Source organism: Balaenoptera acutorostrata, chromosome 2 (genome assembly GCF_949987535.1).
Source record: "Balaenoptera acutorostrata chromosome 2, mBalAcu1.1, whole genome shotgun sequence".
NCBI lineage: Eukaryota > Metazoa > Chordata > Mammalia > Artiodactyla > Balaenopteridae > Balaenoptera > Balaenoptera acutorostrata.
Window position 1 is genome coordinate 120,052,851 of NC_080065.1, and position 15,870 is coordinate 120,068,720.

The window sequence follows — 15,870 nt, forward strand, 5'->3', positions numbered from 1 at the left end:
AGAAGGAGCCACCACTATTAGAGCATTAACTCCTGTCTGCCTGAGGACAGAAGGCAGGCTGATCAGCCCTGGTATCTAAGACTCCTCCTGGTGGGCAGATGGATGAGCAGGGGACGGCAGTGTCAGCAATTTACCAAGCCCTGAGGGGAAGGGTACAGCTTGTAGCCCAGCCTGAAGCTCCCCTGGAGGCAGGAATGTGGGAAAGGTGGTGGCCAGGGCTGTTGCTGGGAGGTGTGGGATCCTGTGCCCACCCGGGAGCCTCATGCCATGGCTACAGTGTGGCTCATACCTGCCCTTCCCTCTAGCCTCACTCTGGACCCCCAACAGCCCGAAGGACCGGTACCAGGCCTCCTCACCAAGAGCTACCCTCACCTTCCCCAAACCTGGTGATGAAGGGATCATGAACCCCATCCATTACACAGGAGAGGAAGCCCAGAGATGTTAAGGAGTCTGGCTAAATTCAGCCCGTGAGAAATTACACCTACAGGGTGGGAAGGAGCCCAGACTACCATCTCTCACGACTGTCTTGGCCCAAAGATGTCCCGTTTCTTCTGTGTCAGGGGTTAGACGTCACTCTTCTGTGCTCCCAGCCAGCAGCATCCCCACAGGTGGACTTTTCCAAGTGGAAGCTGACCTTCAGTTTTAGATGATGTCTCCAGGGCCCTGGCCTGCAAAGGTGTGCACCGAGGATATACAGAGCCAGGCCTTGGCCCTGAGCCGCAAACTCCCTGTGGTTGGGTCTCAGGGGAGCCCCCGTCCCAGTCTGAATATGAGTCAACTCATGACAAATCCATGTGACTAGCGTGAAAAGTAAGAGTCCTGCGGTGCTGAGGAAACAGGAAGTGTGGAGGCTGGGGGGGTTGGCCCTGGGGGGAGCCTGGCCACAGCTGGCAGCACCTTGCCCCACCTCCCCTGAGTTAGAGAGCTGAGGGGGCCCCTTCCCTGTGTCAACAAATCCTCTTAAGCCTGAGGTGGGTCCAGAGGGTCAGACTCAAGCCCCTCAGCCTGGGGGCTAGAGGAGGGGGAGAGCAAGCTCCAGGCTGTCTTAGGGCTGGAGGCTTGTGAGCAGCTCACCAGACAAGCCATAGGGCCTCAGAGAAACTGGGGGATCTCTGAAACCAGGAGGCAGGAAGAATTTCCTGGGCAGGGGAAAGGCCTCCTAGAACTGAGGGCCAAGAAAGACTGAGAGGCTCTCCAGGAGACTGGACTGCTTGGGCAAAGTTGGGCGGGGGGCAGGGCCCCTGGGCACCAGGTGGCCTGAGTGGGGTCCTGTCCAGTGAAGCCTGTGGTTTTGATCACCTCCACTTTCCCTTGGTGGTTGGGCTGCCGCCACACAGCTAATTGGGGCTCTTCCTGTATGTGCACCCCAGTCCCGTGCCTTCCTCCCTCAGGTCCCCCGCATTCACCCACCCTCCTCGTTTTTCAGCACAACAAGGCCAGTCAGCCTTCCCACGGCGTCCCCCAACTCTCTCCTCTCTATGACCACTTCAGCAGCCCACACCCCACACCTGCTCCAGCCGACATCAGCCAGAAGCAAGGTATGGATCCTGGATGGGAAGGGCCCAACAAGACCCAGAGCCGGGGAGTGGGGAGATCGAGTCCTTGCCTTCTGAGACCAGGTGGCTAGACCCTTTTTGTAAATGGGGAACCTGGGGCTGTGCAAACTCAGGGCCCCTCGAACATGCCCAAAAGATTGAGGAGCCTGAGGGCACCAAAGGGTTGGGGAAGGTGGTACCTGGTCAAAATCTGAAGGCTTCAGGTTGAGGTAGGAGCCTAAATCCTGCGTGACTACCCAATACCAGTATGGGAGTAGGCCTCTGTGTAAAGCTGATAAATATAAATCTTGTAGTCTTTCCCTCCCCCAGTGAGAAAATGGAAAGTGGTGGTTGTGATGGCTGATTCACCTCAGCCTGGGGCAAAGTCATTCTGAAATCAGCCATTGTCGGCTGTGGGAAACCTGCTGACTCAACCCTGGGGAGGAGGGGGCACGGGGGGGACGGGTGGAGCCCTGGCTCCCCAGGCCAGGGGGTCTGCCTCCTGCCCGGAAAGCCAGGCTAGAGCCCCCAGCAGAGAGGCCCCAGTTGCAGACCAGCACTAGACCAGCGTGTGGCAACGTCTGGCCTCCCACTCCTGAATGACTCCAACTCTGCCACTGTCCAGCCACTGTCCGTAGGCAAGTCACCCAAACCCTCTGCCCTTGATTCCCCTAGCCTGTAAATGGGGCACTATTATCACACTGGGATAGTCCTGAACAAACCAGTATGTCTGGTCCTCCCTCTAGCACACAGAGATGGGATCCTAGGAGGGCCCCACAGGAGGCTCCAGGATGCAGTAACTAGCTGAAGTGGCCTCCAGGTCAGGCTGGCTCACTTAATCAGCCCCTCTCCACTGCAGGAGTTCACAGGCCTCTGCAGACCCCTGACCTCTCTGGCTTCTACTCTCTGACCTCAGGCAGCATGGGACAGCTCCCGCACACTGTGAGCTGGTGAGTGAGGGCCCAGTGGGAAAGGGGCACCTTGCGCTGGTTGGACCCATACCTGCCCTTCCATTTTCCTCCTCCATCCTTCTGTGCTGAGCACCCTGCTGCCAGCTCTGCAGGTACCAGGGGCTGGCCAGCAGCTCTATGCATGCCTCAGCTAGCTAGACATACTCCCTTTGGGAAGGCAGGAGACCTAGCTCCTGGTCCTAGCCCTATCACACTCTGCCATAACGTCTAAGACTTGAGTGGGGGAACCCTGGGCTGTTCAGGGCCATATGAGTATGTGAGGAAGAAAAAGTAGGCCTGACCAGGGAGGTGGCAGCGTGCATGGCCACAAGAGAGGCTGCTGCTTCGCAGTGGCCTGGTGGACAGAGGGATACTTCCCACTTGCCTCAGTGTCTACTGCTGGCTGGTCCCCTCCTTGGCTGGGCTGCTTGAAGGGCAGGGTCCTTCTTGCCCCTATGGTGCCTGCTTCAGTCCAAGCCCCTGGCATTCTGCTTGGAGAGTCTACTAAGGCTGGGCCAGGGAAAGACGGCCTGGATCCCATTCGGTAGGCCCAACTGTGAGCCAAAGGGCCCGTCTTCAGCTGGAGCTGGGCCTTGGCAGAGTACGTGACCCTTTGTTCATCATGCGCAGTTTGACCTAGGCAGGTCTCTAGCCTCTCTAGGTTGGGACAATTACCCAAAGGCAGGAAAGCTTGGCTTCCCAGGAAGGCAGAGCAGGCCAGAAGCCCAACCTGGGGCCCGCCTGCCCCTTTCTACTTGCCCTTTATCCACGTTCAGCTCACTCTTCCATGTCCAGATTGTCTCTGGATAAAGCTCCACCTTGAATACAAATCAGGACTACCCTTACGAGGCCCCCCAGGACTTAAGTGCACCGGGCAGGTTCTGGGAACCAGAGAAGCACTGCTGAAGCTGGTTGACCCTCAGGTCCCCGCCCTCTCAGAACTCAGTCCACCTAGTGCACAAGTCAGGCAAGAGGCCAATTACAGAGCACTGTTAGCAGTGCTCTGAGGACTGTAAAAGCCTGGAGGGACACCTCATCCAGCTTGGGATCTCAAGGGCTTTCAGGAGAAAGGGTGTTTTGGCCAAGCAAGACTTTGACAGATGACCAGGAGTTTGAAGCAAAGTGGGACAGAAGAACAATCCTAACAGTGTCAACAGTGAGTGCAAAGGCCTTAGGGCAGGTATGCAGGTATCAAGCCCGAATTTCAGGAGGTGAGGCTGGAGGGACCTACTAACCTGGGTCCCAGGAGAATGCTGCCATTTCTACCCCTTATACACGAATAGAGGGAAGGTAAGCCTGTAGAGCAGGGATTAGGAACCGGGCCGCACAGCAGGAGGTGAGCGGCAGGGCGAGCCCCAGTCTGTGGAAAAACTGTCTTCCACAAAACCGGTCCCTGGTGCCAAAAAGGTTGGGGACCGCTGCTGTAGAGGGAAAGGTTGCCCTCTGGTGGCAGCTGTTTAAAACATACACTAGAGTGGTCCAAGCAGAAGCCAATTTGCCTTATTACACTAGGGGTCAGACCCGAGCAAGGTGGGGAAGTCCTTCCCCACGTTTGGCAAGTAGCCAGACTGCTAACAGCTATCTCTCCCAACCACAGGCCCAGCCCTCCTCTCTACCCCCTGTCCCCTTCCTGCGGATATAGACAGCACTTCCCTGCCCCCACCGCAGCCCCTGGCGCCCCCTACCCCAGGTGAGTCCCCTACCCTGCAGCTAGGCTCCTGCTTCCTGTTGCCCAGGCTTCAGTGCCCACAAGAGGCCATGCCCAGGCCAGTGCTTGCCGTGTCAGTCGTCTGTCCATCCGTCCGTCTGTCATTCTCCAGCCCCACGCTGCCCTATACCTGAGAATGAAGCCAGTGGGAGTGCAAGAGGCCTAAGCCCAGGCCATACTGTGCAGAGCACGACAGAGCAGCCTGAGACAGTGTATGTACACATGTGCAGGTGTGTGTGCACTCACCTCTGTTGTGCATCCTGCTGAGCAAAGGGTGAGTCAGGACAGCATCCCCCGAGCTCTGCCCAAACTGAGGCAGCACCTTTTACATGTGTCTCCAACCTCTGGCCCTTAGGGGCCACCTGCTCAGTTATTCCATACCTGTGCAAGCAGTAAGGGACAGATTGGTATCCATAGAACATCAAGAAAGTAAAGTGGGAGCTATGTGTGTATGTGTGTCCTTTCACTTGGCTCACTCCCTCAGTGACAGGCTCGTGTGCAGGTATGGAACAAGGAATTCAACAGACATTTCTAGCCCTACTGGAGCCCACAGCCCAGGGTGGGAGGTATAGACACAGCAGCAGCAGTTGAATGGGCTATCTGGGTGATGGGGAAGCTCCGAGGAGACCCCAGCCATGTCTGATGGGTCAGGGAAGGCTTCATGAAGAGGATAACATCTCTTGAGTGAGGGGAACAAAGGGAACATCAGTAGCTGGAGATGGCTGGGGGTGGGAAGTGATGGGAAATGGGGTGGGGGGGGGTGGGGAATGGGGCTAAAAATGTCAGCAGAGATGGCCATACAGGGCTGTGCAAGCCCTAGGGAGGGGCCTGGGTTTTATTCTGTGGGCAGTGGGGGAATTTCAACAGAAGTGGCCAAGAGCATTCAGGTGTTTTTAAAAGGTCACTCTGGCTGTTATATAGAGAGGAGCCTGGAGGGGTCAAGGAGGAAAGTAAGGGCAGCCACAGGCTGAGGCTGAGCTGGTGAGGGCAGGAGGTGAGAAAGGGATAGATTCAAAAGCTATTCAGGACTTTAATAACCACCTGAATTTGACATACATGTAGATTTTTGCATCGTGTCTGTGCAGTGTGTTGGGAGCAGGTATTTGTATTTCTGTGTACTTGTATGCAGGCCAGTGGAGGTGGGTATCTGTTCACCCTCGTGTACTGTGCAGGGGCCTCTCTGTGTCCAAAGATCTGGCCCATACATACCTGGCTCAGTGTTAACTCTTCTTCTGCCTTTAGGTTCACCCATCCACCCCTGATGCTAGGTTCCGGTGTACCTGGTCACCCCGCAGCCATCCCCCACCCAGCCATTGTGCCCCCTTCAGGGAAGCAGGAGCTGCAGACCTATGACCGCAGCCTGTGAGTGAAAAGACACTCAATGGGGAGGGGGGGTGGGACAGGTAAGCAGACCTCAAGATACACATTCCTCCCACCAGGCCCAAGCCTGCTGCCTGGAAGCTCCAGGGACTGCCAGGAGGCCTCTGGCCAAGCCGTCTTGTGGCAATTGCCACTGACCAGTTTTTTGATCCTCAGAAGCAGGAGCGGAGTGGGTGGATTTAGTTTGAGCCAAGAGGGGAGGGGCTTTCCTTACTTAGCTGCAGAATTCCTATAAGGAACAGTTACTTAGCTCTGCTCACCTACTTTGGGGCAGCTAAAAAAAGATCCCATTTACAAAACCCTAGTATCCAGGCACTTACACATACACTGGACACACTAGAGGAGAGTGGTAGCATCAGGACACCGTGGCGGCCCCTGAGTGATCTGTTCATGTGTCCTTCAGGAAGACGCAGGCAGAATCCAAGGCAGAGAAGGAAGCCAAGAAGCCAACCATCAAGAAGCCTCTCAACGCCTTCATGCTGTACATGAAGGAGATGAGAGCAAAGGTCATTGCAGAATGCACACTCAAGGAGAGCGCTGCCATCAACCAGATCCTGGGCCGGAGGGTGAGGCCACGGGGCAGGTGGGCTGGTAGGGGCCGGCCCTGACTACCTTCACCCCGGTGCAGCCTGCTGACTCCCTGATGCACCTCCATCTGCCCCCCTTTCCCACTGCAGTGGCACGCACTGTCCCGGGAAGAGCAGGCCAAGTATTATGAGCTGGCCCGCAAGGAGAGGCAGCTGCACATGCAGCTCTACCCAGGCTGGTCGGCGCGGGACAACTACGTGAGTGGCCAACACACAGTAGGGGAACCTTCAAGATGCCAGGCCAGTCTCACCAGGGAAGTCAGGACTACTGTCCTGAAGGCACAGAGGAGGAGGGGAGGTGGTGGAATAGAGGGTCCAAGGCCTCCCATGGCTAGCTCAGAAGAGGATCAGATGAGGGGAGCTGCCCCTAGAGGCAGGCTCATTTTCCCCAGGATGTACTTCCACACAGGGCTGTTGTCCAGTACTTGATTGGGCTACATCAGCACAAGCGGAGGAAGGGGCCCGGAAGTCACCTCCTGCATTCAAAAAGGAGACCAGTGTGGGAAAGGGAGGAGGAGACCCCAACTGCCCCGTGGTAACCTAGCAAAAAGTGCAATCAAGAAACACCAAGGGCCCCCAAGTCAGAGGGCACTGTGGACCTGGAATCCCAGCAGCAGCCAGACTAGGCAGCAGGCTGCAGGTGTCCCAGCCACTCGCTCACTGGGGTTACAGTGTCCACCTCCCAGCATCCTCTGAGCATCCTCCGCTTTGCTCCCTGCAGGGGAAGAAGAAGAGGCGGTCACGGGAAAAGCACCAAGAATCCAACACAGGTGAGGCCTTCCCTCGGCAGTAGTGGAGGCTCCTCTCCAGGTCCCCAGCTCACGAGCGGCCCTGCTCTGGCCCAGGAGAGGGGCAGAGTACTGAGCCATGAACCTTCAGGGCCTGGGCCCTCTGGAAACGAGGCCTGCATCTCACAAGTCAACCCCCCACAGGAGGAACAGCTACACTAAGTCCCAGGGAAGACCTGCAGAAGCCAATTCTTAGAGCAGTGCTTTGTGACCCGCCACACACACCCCCTTGCAAGCCCTGCTAGCGGCCAGCCTCTGCCAGAGAAGCTAGTGAGGAACTGTTTGATTCAAGACTAAACCCAAATACTGCATCCTGGTTAGTTCTGCGGAGGTGAGCAGCAGGCTGTCTGGGTGGAGGTTGAGCCAGGCCTCACGCCTGAGCCCAGTAGTCACACAGCCTGTTGGCTGGTGCGTAGCAGTTTCTCTTATCACCCCACCCCCAGTTCTCACGGAGGTGCAAAGTGCTCTGTATAGAGGACCCGGGAGGCCGCACCCTGCCCCCACTTCACACTCCGCATCCACCATCCACGAGTGACTTTCTCAGCTGTGCTGCCCCACACAGGGAAGCTGGAGGCTAGGACTGGGGCACGGGAGAGTCCTCAGTCCTTTTTCTAAGGTTGAACAATGGGCTTTACTTTCCTTCTGGAAAAGTATGTAGCATAGGCTTAAGCTACAGCCCCAGGGGATATGGGTCAGGCAGATTGCACACTGGCAAAGATGAAGAAAAACTGGATAAAATGGGCAGGGAGTTGGCGGGGGTGGGGGTGCCCTAAGGCAGAAAAGGCTTGATCCCTACGGGCCCCCCAGGTTCTTCTCTGAGCTCCCTTGCTGCAAAGGGCCCCGCAAGCCACAGAGAGGAGCCAGTCTGATTGATAGGGTCCCCTCCCTCCCCACCCCTGCCGTTCTTCCCACTGCCTCTACACTGCCAGCTGGGTGCCACCCTTTCCTGATACCTTGGCTTTGGGCCCTGGGGCTCCCACTAGGGCTGGCTGTGCCGTGGAGAAGCCCTTGCTTGTAGGGACTGTGGGGTATCTGTGACTGGCTAACACTGATGTTACCTCTTCTTTCTGGGCCCTGCTCTGCCCTGCTGCCTGCCTGCTCGCCCTCTGCCCTGCTCTGCCCCTCTGGCATGGCTGTGAGCAGACCCTGGCTCGCCTAAGAAATGCCGTGCTCGCTTTGGCCTCAACCAGCAGACGGATTGGTGTGGTCCGTGCAGGTGGGTTTGTCCCCACCACTGTCCTCCCTTTGCTTCAAGCTGCTTCCCTTACTCTCTGCACATGTTCTGCTGGGCCTGCTGCCCTCCTTTGGCCCCTAGCCCCCAACATACCCGCAGACTGGGGAGCCCATGCCTCCTAAGAATGGGAGTGAACACAGAACAGCTCATGGGGAAGACCACTTGGGTCTAAGAGGAAGGAGAAGGAGAGACAATGCTCTAGGAGGAAAGGAAAGGCAGACTTAGAAGGTATTTCTGGTACCTGGTGCCCAGGGTTCCCTGGTAATGTTGGTCTGGTGCTCATCAGGCCTAGCAGGTCCTCAGCAGACAAATCACACACACAGCATTTAAATGGCCTGAGCCCCTGTTCCCAGGCCTCAAAGTCATCATGGTCCACCAGCTCCCTCACTTCTTCCAGTTGGGATCCCTGCTGTACCATACCGAGCCCTTAATTGTAAGAATAACAAAGTGACTGTAGTAGAGAAAAACTTGAATAACCTAAATGCCCAGTGGCCATGTGACTTATATCATGTACCTACTGAGACCAGAGGGCTCAGAGAGGTAGGGAGATGAACAGAGGTACCCCTGGTACCCATACTCAGGCCCTGTGGCATTAAACCTGTATGTTTCACCATACAACAGAGAAATATTTGTGTATAGGAAAAGAAAGTATACCTACTAAATGGCTAAAGTTGCCTAGTTGAGGTTCAGGCCAGGCCTGCTAGGGCCAAGGCTGAGGCTGCTCCAGGCAGTAAGTTCACTGACTCTAGGAAATACTTGTCCAGCCCCTATGCGTGCCCACCGTGCTCCCTGTCCAAGGGCAAAGAGGAATTTGGGGGAAATAAGTATGTGTGTGTATGTACACATGATGGGAGGCAACCCTGTTCTCAGAGGAGGCCCTATTCCATCCATTCCACGCTACTCAGAAACAAAGTGTGGTCCAGAGAATAAGATGGTCGGAATGGATAGGACAAGTCACTGTCCATTTCTTTCCCTTCTCTGCCCCTAGCCTAGCTCTGAGCATTTGGATTGCTCAGCCCTAGAAGCCACAAGCCCATTGCAGCCCCCCTTCCTTAATCAGATCTGAGCTCCACAAACATGTGAAGCAGAGCCTCTACAGCCTAGACTAGGAGATAGCTGCCCTGGAAGATAGCAGGCAGCCCACAGGCCAAGCTAGAAAAGGTCCCAGTGCTACCTTGTGGCTCTGCTGGGAGCTGCACTTGTCCCAGGTCTGGGCCAGGCTCAGCAGTTGTAGCGCTAAGCCTGAAGGCACAGGCATATCACCTAAGTCATGGGGAGCTAGGCCTATGCAAGGACAGCATTTTTTGGTTGTGGAGTATGACTATGAACTCACCCTCTGTTTACAGATAACTCTCTTCACTATTCCTAGGAGGAAAAAGAAATGCATTCGGTACTTACCCGGAGAAGGCCGCTGCCCCAGCCCCGTTCCTTCCGATGACAGTGCTCTAGGCTGCCCCGGGTCCCCAGCTCCCCAGGACTCGCCCTCGTACCTCCTGCTGCCCCACTTCCCCACAGAACTGCTTGCTAGCCCTGCGGAACCGGCGCCTACATCACCAGGTCTCTCGGCCACTCTCAGCCTCCCAGCCCCCTGGGCCCCCTCAGGCTCCTCACAGCAACCTGCAGAGTACACAGGTACAGCAACAGGAATCTCAGAGACAGGCAGCCTAGCATGCACAGGACACATGGCTTCCTCCAGGGGCCCACCCTCTGAGAGGAGACGACAGAGCCCCAAAGCACGTGGAAACCGGCCAGGGGCCCTGTTGGCTCCCTCTCAGAGTCCAGGCCCTGGAGATTTCAGAGGCTGCACATCTTCTGCCTGAACATGGGGCCATCAATTCAAACTGCTCCAAGCAGTGGGAATTAGATCTGCGTTGTGTCATTTGATTACGGGCATCCCCTCATGCCTATGGCAGACTGGATCTGTTCTTTTTACCATCTATCTTGCTAGCCAGATGCCCCTCCCTGCCTCCCTTGCTTTTCTGCTATAGGTCATAGATGGACTGGACTGAGCCCAACTGCTTTCCCTACTTCCCCCACCCAACCCCACCACTGCCACACCCTCCCCATACCAGATACTTCATGGACCAAGAACAAGCTGGTTTACCAAACAATATGTAAGCATGGTCACAACCACAAAGCTCAAGACAACAGTGCTTCTCTCTTAAGGACCTGGAGAAGCCCTGTTTACAGAAAACCAGCTGCTATCTGTAAGCTGGACCAAAGGAAGCTTCTTCACGTTCTTTGGAGCTTACAAGAAGAGGAGTGAATGGAATAGGTTAAATTTAGGCCTATCACCCTAGCCAACAAGAATAACCTGACACTACCTTAAAGGCAAGTGTGGGTGGTGAGGGTATGTGGCTCTAGTTCAAATTACTCGGAAATGTTTCCTAAGGAACTCAACCACCTAAGAAGCCCTGATACCAAATGCCTCAGTCACTAGTGGCTGCAGTCAACGGTTCAAGTTAGTCATGGCTCAAAATCCTGTGTGCATCCCTACCTGCTCTTGAGAGCCTTTTTCACAGATCCAGTTCCAGCCTATCCACATCATTATAGCCAGCTCTCAGACAGCTGTAAGAGGGCAAACCAAACCTCAGGACAGCCAGTGCCTATCTTCCAGCATGAAAGTAGGCCAGCTTCAGTTTCCCTATCAGGCTGCAGGAAGAAAGACTATTACAACCAAAGCAAGGAGCCCAGAAAACCTCTAGTGGTGGACATCGGGTTTGCACCACAGCCTACTTTAACCCATTTCTGAGCCAAGCTTCAACCCTGAGCCTTAAAAAACAAATGTTTTTTTAATTTAACTTGGGTTTTTTGCCTCCTCTTCACTGTACATAGCCTGAGTCCAAAGAGAAAGGGCTATCCCCGTACCCATACACCCCCTCAACAAAAGCCTTTAGTTCCTACTTCAGCCACTGGCTTCTCAGAATCCAAAGATCATATGTTCTGGTGTAGTGTTGCAAGAAGTCTTGAGAGAAAAAAGGACCATTGTAGTATTCAAAATATTTTTGTATTGTTAATGCATATCACAGAAAAAGTTTTCTGATATGAGAATAAAGATACTTTTTACTGGGTTTCTTTTTCAAAGCTTGACTCTGAGGAATAAGCTGTTTCAGTGACAGAGTATAACACTCTCCTTTTCTTCTCCACAGCCACAAAGTTTATTCTCTATTATGGTACACATGTTCTCAAGACCTTGAACCTACACAAGCCAGGGATTGACTCTTGTCATCTCTCCTTAAGGGGCTTGGGCCCTGCTCCAACCCAGAGAGCGGGGCTCATGCTAGGTTAAGTTCCCATTGCAAGCCTTGATCTTAACCCCCCAGTCCTCTGAGCTCACCCCTGATGCACGCGCAGGCCAACCTACCCCACTGCTCATATGACAATGGACTGGAAACTGCCGCCACAGCCCCTAAGAAAACCCAACCAGAAATAGGTACGTATCATCACTGGGCTCCATTTTCCTCTGAAGGCAGAGATAAAAGACACAAGTACATAGCCTATTTTGAGGAAAACATGAACACACAGGAATCTCTTATAACCTGGTATCATCATAAAATCCAGAAGATGGGTATTTTAATAGCACCCTTTCCTCCCAAAGACTGTAAGGTACATGAAGTATTTCTTGAAGTAGTCATATTCTTATACAAAACTTCTGAAGACTGATAAATCTACAATCTTTTTCCACAGCAGTTTCCATCATGTTAAAGTATAAACTTCTTGAGACCCATCATGAATGTAAAAGGTGTCACAAAGCCACCTCAAGAGGTTAGTCAACCATTAGGTACAAATGGTGGGCAGGAAGTATTACAACAGCCAGCTGCTGGGTCACCATAATTTATTGTTAATTTTCACTTAACAGAGTTAGGTTTTTGGATTTTATGTTTAAAAATATAAAGAAAGTCATCTTCCAGAGTAGTGTCTATTTAAAGTAGGCCACTGAAAGTTGTAATCCTAGACTTGCTTTTTTCTGCAAGGGTGCTAGAGGAGACCAGCCATTCTCTTGACATCTGCCCCATTTAAAGAATTCCGCTCTGGCTGCTGGCCTAGTTGTTTCAAAAAAACATTTTAACCAAGGCTTATGCAAGACTGGGTTGCTGCATCTGATCTGGTGTCTTATTTACAGCACAGGGCAGGGGTGCATGAACAATGCACTCTTTGTGTATGTGAGGGTAAAAAGGGGGGCTTTGGCAACTTTGTTAAAATCAAACCAGCCTTTTAAAAGAAACTGACTTCAAAGAGGAAACTCAAATCTTCCTAGATCATACCAGCACATTCCTGTGAGGGCACAGGGTGACTTTGAGAGTGTAGCCCCAAATTCGATTTCAAATACCACAGCAGTCCCACCTCATTTCCAGCCAAAAACATGCCGTTTTCTGAGACGTAAGACATCCCAACCTCCCTTACACATTCCTAGACAACTGGCAGATTTGCTTAAAATACAGATCTTGATCCCTCCCCTGCTACAGCTGCTCCCCCTGCCCTCCTAGGCTCAGAAGACATGGTGAGGGCTCAGCCCAACAAGCTAGCAGGGCCTTCCCAAGTCTCCCAATTTGAGGGTGTTACCCCCTTTACAGGAAGCTCTGTGGCTAGACTCTCTTCTGAACTGTAACATTCTGGATGGCCCAGAAGCAATGCTGCCCAGCTCTATGCAGTGTACCGTAAGCCTGGCTAGGAAGGCCACATGTGCAGTGAAGCAGAATGGTTCTTCACATTGTTCCAAAGAATAAGAAAGGGAATCAGTTCCTGCATGCATTTCTACGGGGAAAAAAAAAAAAACAGCACAGAAGGAGCAAGGGTAACACAGACTTGCCAGGCCTATGAGACCAAAAACTAATTCATTATATTAAAAAAGCTGAGTTGGCTTTTCTGTGAGGTTAGAAAAGCTGCTTTAGCATGCCTGTTTCTCAGGTCTCTTGAGAGCTTAAGAGTTCACCAAGGGTCCTTGAAACAGAGCTGGCCACCAAAGCAGAACCTGGTTCCTAGGTTGTGTCAACTCCCCCAATCCCAACTACTCAGATCACCTTCTGTTTCAGATCTCAAATCACCATGGGCTTCTTTTTAACTCAGGCTCCCAAAGTCTGTACTGGTCTGCTTGTCCACAATGGGCAGTGGGGGTCTGAGAGGAGCTATAACTGAATGTACTCGGGGAGTACAGCAGGGAGTTTTACAACAGAGAACATAGATGGGGATATTCCCATAGTCAATTCCCTCGAATAAAAGCCCACCTTAGATCAAGAGACATTTTGAAGTTGTTAAGAACAGTATGGGACTGGACAAAGAGTTAACTGGAAAGGGCGTAATTCTGTCCTAGGGTAGGGGTAGGAACTATCCTATCCCTAGCAGTCCCCATGAGTTAGGTCACTAGCAACCTAAAGTAAGGGATATTTCAGCAGCTATGAATTATAAGGGAGATAGTTACTAGTTCAGGCTGACACTTCTTTTAAGTTCACCCGGGTCTCTGGACCAGATGTTCCTTTTTTATTCAGGTGTTCTCACATTCCTTTATCTGAAGTCTTGTTCTTTCAGGCATGTGCAGTCAATGACAGGGCGGGGGGGGGCGGGAATGGAGGAGTAGAAATTAGGTTCTAGCCACACACACACACACACACACACACAGCCACTGTGAAAACTCCTCTTGAATATATACATCTAAGTTTCTTCTGTATCCCCACTCTTCCTATAAGCCTCCTACTACAGAAATATCTGCAAAGCATCTGAAGCAGGTAAAAGTTAGAGGTTGTGAAATGGCACATTCAGCACACAAAGGAAAAATACCAATTTGCAACATATACAGGTGGAAGGTTCTGAAGGTGAGAGTACTTTTATGGAATAGGCTGATCCTCACAGTGAAAGAAGAGGCCGGCATATAGCAGGTTAATAAGTTCAGCAAATGACTCCTGAACATGTCAAGTTCAGCAGTGTCAGAAGATCATGAGAACTAGAGACATGGAAGCAGGTATTGTTGTGAGCAACTATATTCCTCCTGCAAAATGCCTCTCAGTATTGGCACACAGACCAGATATTGCCAACAGTGCAAAATACTGCAAGGAAGCAAGTATGTTATCCGTAAGTTAACAAACTGTCACTCAAAAGAAGTCCCACACTGGAAATCGCTCAAACAAGAGCCCCTTCACCAACACCTTTATGCCACCAACAATGCTGATAATCCACTGACAACTCAACAGGAAGGATAGCATTCAGCCTACCTGCTTAGGTGTTCAAATGGCTAAATCTTGGGCTAAGGGACATGTTCTAAACTTACATCATTCTTCATCTTGTGTACACATACAGTTCTTACTCATCCTGTTTTTTGAAGGTAGTGACTTTTAACAATAGTAACCAAGAAAAAGGCATCAAGACTCTGGTTGTAAAGTCCTCAATATTCAGAATACTTTAATAATAATAAAAACATTCTGGTTCACTCAAGAACTGCACTGCCTAACATGAGTCTGATGAATACTCTTCCTACAATGTCACCAAAATTCTTTCACCAATCCAGCTTTAGTATCTCTTTCCAGACTATATTCTCTAGCAGGCCTAATGACACCCAACTTCTGCTACTAGTTCCAGACTGAGCACACTGCTTTCTCCCTCACCTTGGCATCCCTCCACCCCAACCAAATCCAACTTGACCTTTGAAACCAAGTTCTTCATGGAACCTTTCCTAGACCCTTCCAGCTCTGCAGCCCCCATTTGCTCACTAATGTTCTGTCTCAGAACATTTTTATTATTCATTTCCTCCCAGCAGTATTTATCTTTGCCTCCTAAGCTACACCAAAATCTCCTACGAAGGCAACTATGTCTTATACTTCCTACAAAGAAGCCAGGAGCTACACTTCAGGGATTTAACCATTTCATGTGCTTACCCTTTACTTGCAGTCTTCTCCCTTATTCCCTTCTGGTTTTCATACAAATCCAGACAATTGAAGATTATCACCTTTTTAAAGCACAAGCAACTCATAAGGAGAACATTTATTTGGTACCTTCCCATTTCAATGTATACTGAGCTTTATAAAAATAATCAGAAACATCTTCAAATGGAACTGGTGGCAACCAAAAGTTAAGCTTTGAAAGATGAGATTCTGACGGATGTGGATAAGGTAAAGGCCGTGCTCAGATCAAAGGGTCTGCTGCTCTCTTTCCCTGTGGAAACCACTTCGTCTCCCTGTTCAAACTGCCGTATTAAGAGCCTAGGCAGGACTTCCCCGGTGGCACAGTGGATAAGAATCCGCCTGCCAATGCAGGGGACACAGGTTCGATCCCTGGTCCAGGAAGATCCCACATGCCGTGGAGCAACTAAGCCCGTGCGCCCCAACTACTGAGCCTGCGCTCTAGAGCCCGCATGCCACAACTACTGAAGCCCGCGTGCCTAGAGCCCGTGCTCCACAACAAGAGAAGCCACCACAATGAGAAGCCCACGCACCACAACAAAGAGTAGCCCCCACAAGCCGCAACCAGAGAAAGCCCGCACGATGCAACGAAGACCCAACGCAGCCAAAAAAAAAAAAAATCACGTGGTTTGGAGTATCGGCCTGCCCTGAGTCATGTGCCTATAGTGACTCACTGACTCACTCCAGCTAGTTCCAGACTAAGTTCAGAATTACCATGACACCATGTTACAGAGCTGCAGTCCTAGCAGTCTACCAAGTTACAATATAGATCTTGCTTAATCAATTCCAGCAGCTGAT

General features: G+C 51.9%; 1 protein-coding gene across 4 annotated transcripts in view; it reads left to right on the forward strand.

Annotated features, from left to right (window-relative positions):
* TCF7 (transcription factor 7) overlaps nt 1–11,253 on the forward strand; it is a 32,577-nt gene extending 21,324 nt beyond the window's left edge. Inside the window, exons 4-11 of one of the 4 annotated variants that reach the window (XM_057539849.1) lie at nt 1,427–1,538; nt 2,395–2,485; nt 4,083–4,175; nt 5,436–5,555; nt 5,977–6,139; nt 6,251–6,358; nt 6,882–6,930; nt 9,529–11,253. In XM_057539849.1, the coding sequence (XP_057395832.1) occupies nt 1,427–1,538; nt 2,395–2,485; nt 4,083–4,175; nt 5,436–5,555; nt 5,977–6,139; nt 6,251–6,358; nt 6,882–6,930; nt 9,529–9,551 (759 nt within the window). In that variant the 3' untranslated portion in view covers nt 9,552–11,253. The remainder of the gene's footprint in view (nt 1–1,426; nt 1,539–2,394; nt 2,486–4,082; nt 4,176–5,435; nt 5,556–5,976; nt 6,140–6,250; nt 6,359–6,881; nt 6,931–9,528) is intronic. The other 3 variants (XM_057539848.1, XM_057539851.1, XM_057539850.1) reach the window with 3 other exon arrangements.
* Nucleotides 11,254–15,870: the final 4,617 nt, after the last annotated feature.